The sequence below is a fragment of the Orycteropus afer genome, unplaced genomic scaffold (assembly GCF_000298275.1).
Source record: "Orycteropus afer afer isolate SDZICR_OR568_19922 unplaced genomic scaffold, OryAfe1.0 scaffold00288, whole genome shotgun sequence".
Taxonomy (NCBI): domain Eukaryota; kingdom Metazoa; phylum Chordata; class Mammalia; order Tubulidentata; family Orycteropodidae; genus Orycteropus; species Orycteropus afer.
Genome location: NW_006921875.1, coordinates 4,071,210 through 4,081,310, shown reverse-complemented (window position 1 = coordinate 4,081,310; position 10,101 = coordinate 4,071,210). Strand labels below are relative to the sequence as shown.

The window sequence follows — 10,101 nt, the reverse complement described above, 5'->3', positions numbered from 1 at the left end:
TTTAGGGTATATACCTAGTAATGGGATGGCTGGGTCAAATGGTATTTGTATTTCCAACTTTTGAAGGAATCGCCATACTGCTTTCCACAATGGTTGTGCCATTTTACAGTTGCAGAGGAATCTTGGTGAATTTGTCTCTGATCTGACATGCAGTGGTACTGTTAATGGAAGCTACAGGGCCTTCCTGGGCATCAGTTCCCTAATTTCCAACTGGATCCACTAATTCATTAAGAATGAATGAACCAAGTAACTGTATAGTGTGGTGGTTACAAGCATGGACAGTAGGACAAGAATGTTGTTAGTTGCCCTTGAGTTGATTCTGATTGATGGTGACCCCGTGTGTGCTGAATAGAACTGCTCCATATGGTTTCCAAGGCTGTGACCTTTTGGAAGCAGATCACCAGGCTGTCTTCCAAGATGCCTCTGGGTAGGTTTGAACCACCAATCTTTTGTCTAGTAGTCAAGTGCTTTACCAGTTGCATCACCCAGGAACTCCTTAGGACAATAATACCTGGGTTGAAATCCCTGCTGTCCATTTACCTGTGTGATTCTAGGCTAGTTCCTTAACTTCTCTGTGCCTGGATTTCTTCATCTGTGAAATAGAGATGATCATAATACCTATCTCATAGGCTTGTTTTGATAATCCAATGACTTAATACTTATAAAGTGCTTAGGTCAGTGCCTGACACATAAATGCTTTATAAGTGTGGTTATTATTTTTGATTCATCCCACAAATATACCTGGAGCATCTACCACATGCCAGCACAGTGGATATACGGTATAATCCCAGAAATGAGGTCCTTCTCTGTTGTTAACTCACTGTGTGACCTTAGGCAAGCCACTTAACCTCTCTGAGCTTTGGGCTCCTCTTTTGTACATGGAGGTCATTAATTTAGACCTGGGATTTGCATCCTCTGACTGCACATTAGAATCACCCAGGGAGCTTTTGAAAAATGCCTGTGACGAGGTCAATTAAACAGACCTAGATAGAGCATGGGGCTGGGGCACTTGCATTATCTGTCCTCAGGACATGCAGGAGAGACCATAGCTTGGCACGGTGGAGGCCTGTGACAGCGGAAATCCCTAAAACAACGGGGCTTTTTCAATGGGTGACTTTCTGGAACTGGCTGTGGGGCCAGGGCATTTGTGGAGTGAAGGCCGACCTTTGGAAGGGGGCAGTCTGTCTCCTCTCTGGGAGCTTCTTTGCCGAGAGAAGTGGGGTGTTGAGAAATGAGGAGTTTCATTCCTGCATTTGTACTTACCTGCTTGCTGGGTGACGCTAAGCAAATCGTCATCTCTGACCTCAGGCTTCCTGTCAGTAAGATGAGAAAGTTCAATGGCATCAGCAGACTTTATACTTGTTTTCAGCCGTGGATCCTTCACTGAAGGGACTGAAGCATGGGAGAGGCCCGAGGCCCTTTCTGCTGGGCCCCCTTGCCTCTGAAAGCAGGTGCTCAGAGCCTTACTTAGCACGGGCTATAAGCCCCTGGATAGAAGTTTCCTAAGAGCCTTTCTGGCCAGAATCCTGTGAGGCAGCTCCTGCTGTAGCCCTTCACTCCCTTGTCCTGCAGCTCCCCTCTGAGCAAGCCCCCTCTCTCCCCAAGCAGCCCCTGCCTTGGGTGACCTCAAATGCACACTCCCAGTCTCAGACAATGACTGCTGGGGGTGGGGGGGAGCACGAGGCAGCCCAGTGGGGTGAGCAAGCCCCTCCTACATGACATCCTTGCAAAAGAATGCGGGGGTGGGGGTGAGGGGCAGCTGAAAACTTTCCACAGGCTGGTGATTCAGGCCCTGCTGAGATAAGTGGATGGTTGGGGTTGGGGGGGGGGTCTCTCTAGGAAGGGGGGGGGCAGGCTTCCCTCCTCCGGAGGTGGGGGGTCAGGGATCTGGCAGGCTTTGTTTGTAAAGAGCTGAGCAGGCTCTGGGTTGGGAGGATACAGCCCAGTGGGAAGACTTTACTTCCAAGAGTGAAATCTTCAACTTCACTGGTGGGACCCTCTTGACTGCCAGCCACCTGTTGCCCTCCCTGGTTTTTCTTCCTTAGCACCCCCACCCCCCACCAAAAGTCTCATCCATGTGGTTTGGGGGCCGGCCCTCTGTGTGGCCAGGTCCTGGTGAATGAGGTTCCGGGAACTCCCAGCCTGGCTATACTTGGCTTGCAGACTTTTCTCAGAAGCCCCTGACCATGATGCTAATGGAGGTAGTAGCAGTACCCAGTACAGACCTAAGTCGTTTCTGAGTGGTGGGCACTGTGTGAAACAAACACTTTGCTGGGATGCTCTTGCTGAATCCTTGCCACCTTCCTATGAGGCAAGGTCTGTGATTGATCCTATTCAACAGGTGAGGAAACTGAGGCTCAGAGAGGTGAAGGAGCTTGCCCAGAGTCACACATCTAAGATGTGGCTGAATCAGAATTTAAATCCAGGGTGTGCAGTGGCGCCTGAGCCAGAGGATGGGTCAGGAAACAGGGCGGGAAGTGACCAGTTCCTTTGGAATCCCTGACTCAGCGCCTGGCCCAGGGATACCTGGCCCCGGGTCCGGCTCTCTGGGCAGCCCCAGGATGGCGGGTCCTGGCACAGTGTCAGGGCTCATTCAGAAGTGAGGGGGTTGGGAGGCCATTACTGAGCACATTCAGGGAGAGGTGGAAGTGAGTATAGAGTTTGTCTTCCTGCCTGACTCTCCCTGGGGCCACAGACCCACAGTCTCCTATCAGAGTTTCCACTGCTATCAAAACGGAGTCCAGAAAGGGGCACATAGCACCTTGTCCAGGTTATTCCCAAAGTCTGTTTCTCCTCTGGGCTTTTTACCCAGGAAGCCGGGAGCTCAGGAAAGAGTCAAACAGGCAGCGGAAGGGAAGCACCTCCCAGGTGCTGTGTGCAGACAGGTGGGCATGCTGCCCGGGAGAGCTCTGGAAGCTATGTCAGGAATGAGCCCGCTTCCCTCCAGCGCCGCTCCCCCCAGCCCTGCCTGGGGGACAGTGGAGTCTCTCAGGCTGACTGTCTCCCCCGGGGCGGTTTTGTCTCCTTGTCTGTCTCTGCTTCCTGTGCTGGCATCAGCAGTGGAGCTGATGGGGCCCCGGCTGGCGCCTCAGCCCGTGGGGATCACCGGCCAGGTGAGCAGGTGGCCAGCGGTCCTGGCCAGAAGCTCAGCCCAACAGCTGGGAGGCCTGAGCTAGAGGTGGGCCTGTGGGGTTGGGAATTCCCTCCTTGAGGACTCCTGCTCCCTCAATAGGCCCGCTCCTTGGGGACATCCTGTCCCTACTCTAGTTTCACTGTCCTACGCTGTTCATAGAGACATCCCCTTCCAGGGACACTGCTAAGCATTTCACAAGCAAGGTCTCTATAGTCCCACAGCAGCCCAGAGAAGCTGAGAACTTTTTAAATCCTCATTTTACAGACGAAGAAACAGGTTCAGAGAGGAATCGGTAACCAGTGACTGAAGGAGCTGGGGCCTGGCATGAGGAGGGCAGTACACTGTCCCCAGTTGCCCCTGGCATGTGTCCTTCCACCCACAAACTGTGTGACTTTGGCGAGTCTCCGTCCAGGCTTCACTCCACGTCTATAAAATGAGCGGATTGGACCAGTGACTCTAGGGACCCTTGCTGACTCAGTAGATGTGACTGTGGCTTTCTGAGGTGGGCTCAGTCTGAGAACTGAGCTGCTCTGGCAAGCTGTTGACCGCAATCTCACTATGTGTGGTGAAGAGGGGGTCCCAGCACTGGCGTCCTGAGTGGCAGAAGACGGCATGGCTCTGGCTAGGTTGGCCCTTAGGCGAGGTGGCCTCAATCCATAGCAGAGCTGTTGGTAGGAACTCGGCTTCATTAGAGCTGATCCCCAGGCTGAGGGGCTCTGGCAAGCTGTTGGCTGAGAATTGCAGGCTTGTCTGGGCCTTAGTTCTGTGTAGTTTCCTCTGGCCTGGCATAGGTGGGGGAGATGGGGGGGGCAGCCCTCCAGGGGGTGGCTCTGACATCTGTGTCCTGCCTGCCCAGCCTCAGCTCCCACTGTGGGCAAAATCAGGTCCTGGCAGCCCTGCCAGCCAGCACTGGGCCCCTCCCTCCCTCTCCGGAGGTAAGTGGGTCCCCAGAACGGAAGGAAGGAGGCAGAGAAAGCAAACAGGAGATAAAAGGCGGGTGGTAGGGAGAGTGAGAGGTGGAGGCAGCAGGGGGGGAGCAGTGCTTATCTCAGCTTGGTGGAGGGATGTGCCAGCATATCATTCCACGGCGTGTGTGTGAAAGGGGCAGGGTGCTCACAGCAGTTGGACGATGGGCACAGGTTCCCACTTCTGTGAGAAACTGCCAGGGCCTGAGTTATCAGCTCCCCTTGTTTGTGGGGTCAGTAACTTACAGGCTCCTGGTTGAGGCCTGTCACGCAGAGACAAAGTCCAGGCTCTGTGTCCTCAGGCTGGGGTGGCGGGCCACAGTCACCAGCTGGGCCTGGCTTAGGGAGGTGACTGGACTCATGTGAATTGCCACTGCAACCTCTTGACCCCACAACCTCCCCACCACCAGCTGGGGAGGTGGTTGAGCCTGGGAGGAGGGGCTTTGCTGGGGGATGGACTTACATCACACCAGAGGGCGTCTGTCCCTGAGTCACCCCACGCTGCCACCTTAAGGGTGGGTATTGGGAACTGGAAAAACCAGGGTGCAGTCCTGGGTGCAGCTACAGTGCCCCAGTTCCCTCACTCAGTGGCCCAGGCCTGCCAGGTGACCGGGGCCAGGAAAGTCTCCCCAGGTGTGTCAAAGCCAGGCTTTTGTGCCAGGCAGGTGGGCGTGTCAGTGGACTGTGCCCACAGGCCACCTTGGGCACTAGGACACTGCTTACTCGTGGCCCTGGAGCACATGCTTAATGGACACGTGGTAGGTTTTGCCATTCATTCATTCATTCAGCCAACATTAGCTGGCACTACTGTATGCCAGATTCTGTGCTGGGCCACAGGGCCCAAGGAATCAGCCTCCGTTCCTGCCCTCCAGCACTCTCATGTTGTTGTTAGGTGTCATGGCATAGGCTCCAACTCATAGTGACCCTCTGTACAACCGAACGAAACACTGCCTGGTCCTGAGCCATCCTCACAATCCTTGCTATGCCTGAGCCCAGTTGTCTCATAAAACTCATTGCCGTCGAGTTGATTCTAACTCATAGTGACCCCCATTGGGTTTCTGAGGCAGCAAATCTTTGCAGAAGTAAATTGCCTCATCTTCCTTCCTGGGAGTAGCTGGTGGGTTTGAACCCCAACCTTCTGGTTAGCAGTCATGTGCCTTAAGCACTGTGCCATCAGTGCTCCTTAGCAGTCTCATAGGGAAGCCTAATAAATGCAGAGATAATTCCAAGTGGCACATGGAAGCCAGCCTGTGAGTTTCCCCAGAGCAGAAATGGTATTTATCTGTCTCACCATCTTATCCCTAGTGCCTAGGATTGTGCCAAGCTTGTAGGAAGTGCTCAGTTTCTATTTGGTAAACATAGGATTGAATAATTTATACCCTGAGAGACAAGAGGGCTAGGAATTGGCAGACTGGGAAGGCCTTGTAGAGGAGCTTAAGCTGGGTATTGAAGGATGCATAAGAGTTTGCTGAGTGGCTAAGGGGGCAAGTGGGTATGTGGTGTGTGTGCATTCTCCTCCCCACTTGCCTGCCTAGAATGTAAATCTACCCAGTGCAGATTCAAGGAGACACAGAACCGTGCTGGTGTCCAGTACAGTAACTCTGGGACCCCAGGTCATGGCACACTCTGGCGGGGGGCCCAGGGCCCAGCTCTGTGTCGATCTGTGGTTGGAGGAGGGGGCAGCACATTCTTGTCAGGCAAGCACATGCCCTGTTGCTGCCGCCTCTCCACTGTATTATCTGGCATATCCGCAGCGGAAATCTCTTCAAATTCCCTCTTTCCTGCTGGCAGCAGGCAGGCCACCCCCGGGCTCTGGGGCCAAAGAATGGAACCTGTCTCTTCCCCTACTTCCGCGTCCTGGCACAGGGTGGCGGAGCTTAGGAGAGACCATGCAGTAGGGAGTGGGAGGTGTCATCGAGGGAGGTTGTAGGTAGACAAACCCTTCAGTGCAATGAGCCCAAGCCTGGGCTGTGAAGGTGTGATTGGTTCCAGGGGCTGGAACCTGCTGCCCCAGTGCACCCCAACTGCATGGGGGCTGGATGACCTGTAGCTGGCACCCAGAGCAGAGATAGACCCCTGGGCAGACAATCAGGGCATCTGGGAGAACTGAACTCCCAGGATAAACACAGCCTGGCTTTCTGGAGTCTGATTTTTGCTTGAAGATTTGGGGGAGGAGAGAGCTATTTTTGTAGTCTAACAGCTATGTAGAGGAATGCAGAGGATACATGGATTCCTTAGATACAACAGGAGACTTGAAAGATGGTTAGGGTGTGAGGGAGACGGCCCTGTCTGTCCCGACCTCTGAGTTTGCTTCTGCTCTTTTCTCCTCAGAGGACACAGGCGTTCTCTATTTGAGAGGGACCTCTGTGAGTGACTGGTGGGTTTGAACCACCAACCTGGTTAGCAGTCAAATGCCTTAGGCACTACGCCACCAGAACTCCTGGTTTTGTGTGTGTGTTTGTGTGTGTGTGTGTGGGGGGGGTGTCACATGCATATCCAGATGCTCTGAAATTAGTTTTGGGATTTTCTGGCTATTGAAGGATTTGAGACTTAACCACCCCTCTCTTCAGACATGTTTCAGAATATTGATTTATCTTCATTCCAAATTGAGGTGTTCCTGAGATCAGAAATGACAAAGGAGAGAGGCTCAGAGTTGGGCATCCTCAAGACTTGGGTTAAGTTTTGGTTTCAACATTTGTGTAGCCTGGAGACCTTGGATGAGTTATTCTTCCTCCCTGAGTGTCAGTTTCCTCCCCTCCAAAATGGAATTGATGAAGGTCCTGGGGGCTGCAGATGGATTGTGCTTGGCTAGTAATCAGAAGAAGTTGGCTGTTGGAATCTACCCAGTGGCTCCATGGAAGAGAGGCCTGGAGTTCTTCTGTAAAGGTTCTAGCCAAGAAAACCCTCCGGAGCAGTTACGTTTTGTAACATATGGGGTTTCCTAAGTCACAAATGAAGACCAAAATAAGCAACAAAGTGGAATTACTGCTGATAACAGAGCCCATGTCCAATAGGCTAATTGTGAGGACTAAATGGATATAAAGTACCTCACCCAGGAGCTGCACACAGTAAGCGCTGGACTGTAGTCACTGTTGATGATTCAGACTCTGGGCTCTGGGTTCAGGACCTCCTGTCCTGCTGACACCCTGCTGAGTGGTCCTGGGCCAGCCCCTGCCCTGTGGTGCATGCTCCAGCCCTTTCAGTGCTATACTGAGGGGGATCAAGATGGATGAGGGGGTGGGAGAGGCTGCTGGTGTGGCCCTTGGATCAGGGCGGGGAAAGGTCTGGGATACCCAAAGGGTGGCAAAGGGCAGGGATGCAGCCTGACTCTGAACAGAGTCATTAACAGAAGTTACTGTCTAGAACCTTATGGAGCTGGGTGTCCTCCAGAGTTCTGTTGCCTGGCTTACATTGGGCACAGAAGGGTTTGACAGTGCACATCTGATCTGACTGCCATCATTCCCTACTGCTAACTCCACTGGCTTTCCATTGCTCCCTAAGATAAAGTCCTGGCTCCTTGACCTGGAGTTCAAAGCCTTTCTTGATCTGGCACCTGGAGAACTCTCAGCCTTATTGCTTGCTGTTCTCCCACTTGTACTCACAAGGCTGCTCACAGTTTCTGTATTAGCTGTGCTCTTTCTCACTCCTAACTTCCTCTCCCATTAATTCTGCTCTGCCAAACTCCTACTTAGCCTTTAAACCCTAGCTAAAATATCCCCTCTTTAGCTGCCCTCATTGGTCGAGGTAGTCTCCCTCCACTTCCTTAGCCCCTTATCCACCCCTTTCTTGTAGACATTGCCACATGCTACTTAGCCCCCTACTTCCTGAGTTCAGGGGCTTTGTATGTCTCATCTCAGAGTCCAAGCCCAGTCTGGGGCTGGGGGCAGAAGGGGCTCAGTGAGGGTCTGATCAACTGAGGTCATTCTCCACATGACTGGGCTTCCTCTCAGGGAATAAGCTAAAAGGGGTCATCCCACTCTGACCACTTAGCAGTTGCCCAAGCCCTGGATTGCCCTGCACAGGGAGCCCCATGTCTGGACAGCTTCCTGCCTATGGGGCCAGGAAGGGACTTGGGACAGGGATAGGACAGGGCAGTGTGAGGAAGGAACCTTCAGAGTCAGGTGCTAGAGCTCCCAACTGGCTGGGCCAGGGTAGAACCTGCCACCAGGGGAGGAAGAGCCACTTCCTGGCTGTCCTTGTGAGGGGTGGAAATGACTTGGCCCTGGAAGTAGATCCAAAGAAAATGCTGAGGGGCTGGCCTTTCCTGTTTCCTGGCCGGCCAGCCTTGGAACAGGAAGGCAGTCATGGCCTGGGTCGGGGTGAGGGGAGGCAGAAAGAGCTGAGAGCACCTGTAGGGGTGGCATCCTGAGCTGGTTTGCTGGCTGATTGGCCACAGGGTGCTGTTAATCAGTCAACAAACACAACACAGTGAAGAGGGTGAAATCACTACCCTGGGCAGCTCTCAGCTTAAGTGGGGCCCTGCCAGGCAAGGAGATGGGGCTGGTATGGAACAGGCTGTACTAGGCACACACACAGTAAGGAGCTGGGAGGTGTTGCCTCAAATGCCAGGCTCAATGGCATGGCACTTATGTTGAGACCCAGTGGGGAGTGATGGGAAGCTTTGGAGCTCATGGGTGAAGTACTTCCTGAGTGCCTGGCATGTACTAGGTGTTTGTCATGCATTTTTTTTATCAAACCAGATATGTACCAATGAGAAATCAAGCCCATGGATGTTTAGTGACTTGCCTGGGGTCCCATGGTGCATGAGAGGAAAAATTGCTTAGGGTAGGAATGGATTAGACTGATGCCTCTCTGTCCCTGTGCCAACAGCCTGCTCCCCTGGATTCTTCAAGCCTGAGGCATCCGAGAGCTCTTGTCTGGAGTGTCCCGTGCACACACTTCCCTCTCCCGAGGGCGCCATCTCCTGTGAGTGTGAGGAAGGCTACTTCCGTGCTCCGCAGGACCCACTGGCCATGCCCTGCACACGTGAGTCTTGAGAGGGTTGGGGAGGGTGGCTGAGAAGAGTGGGAGTTGATGTGTCCAGGGCCACCTGTGCCCAGGAAGGTGTTAACCACGTCTCTGCCCTCTGTGCAGGCCCTCCCTCTGCCCCACACTACCTCACAGCTGTGGGCATGGGTGCCAAAGTGGAGTTGCGCTGGACGCCCCCCAAGGACAATGGGGGCCGCGATGATATCATCTACAGTGTCACCTGCGAGCAGTGCTGGCCTGAGTCGGGTGAGTGTGGACCCTGCGAGGACAGCGTGCGCTACTCAGAGTCGCCTCACATGCTGACCCACACCAGCCTGACAGTTAGTGACCTGGAGCCCCACATGAACTACACCTTTGCTGTTGAAGCCCGCAATGGTGTCTCAAGCCTGGTGACCAGCCGCAGCTTCCGTACCGCCAGCGTCAGCATCAACCAGACAGGTGAGGACTGGGAGCAGCAGCTATACCCTATGGGGCCTATTTGGCTGTGTTCAGAGAGAGGCAGGAGAACAAGTGGTTAAAGGCACAGACTCTGAGCCTAGTGTTTATGCTGACTTTGCTACTTTGGGGCTGTGTGGCGATGGGCAAGTTACTTAGCCTCTCTGGGTCTTAGTTTCCTCACTTGGAAATGGGGGATAATAATAAGGTGTTGTCTTCCTAGTTCATCATGTAGTGCCTGCAATCTTAAAAGTTTGTGAGCAAGGGGACATCAAGCTCAATTGGCTAGCATATTACACAAAACATTGTTCCACTTCCTACTTTGGCGAGTAGCGACTGGGATCTTAAAAGCTTGCAAGCAGCCATCTAGATGCAACAATGGATCTCTCCTTGTCCAGAGCAAAGAAGAATGAAGAAAACCAAAGATTCATGGAAACAATTAGTCCAAGGGACTAGTGAACCATGCAAACCTCAGCCTATATGACCATGAGACCAGAAGAACTGGATGATGCCTGGCTACCATTACTGAACATTTTGATTTTGATTAAAGATTCTATAGAGGAATCCTGATCAAAAGGC

General features: G+C 53.1%; 1 protein-coding gene across 1 annotated transcript in view; it reads left to right on the top strand.

Moving 5' to 3' along the window:
* Window positions 1-10,101, top strand: part of EPHA2 (EPH receptor A2) — a 32,590-nt gene that overhangs the window by 9,000 nt on the left and 13,489 nt on the right. The window contains exons 4-5 of the mRNA XM_007950780.2: window positions 8,929-9,084; window positions 9,193-9,525. Of these exons, the coding sequence (XP_007948971.1) occupies window positions 8,929-9,084; window positions 9,193-9,525 (489 nt within the window). The remainder of the gene's footprint in view (window positions 1-8,928; window positions 9,085-9,192; window positions 9,526-10,101) is intronic.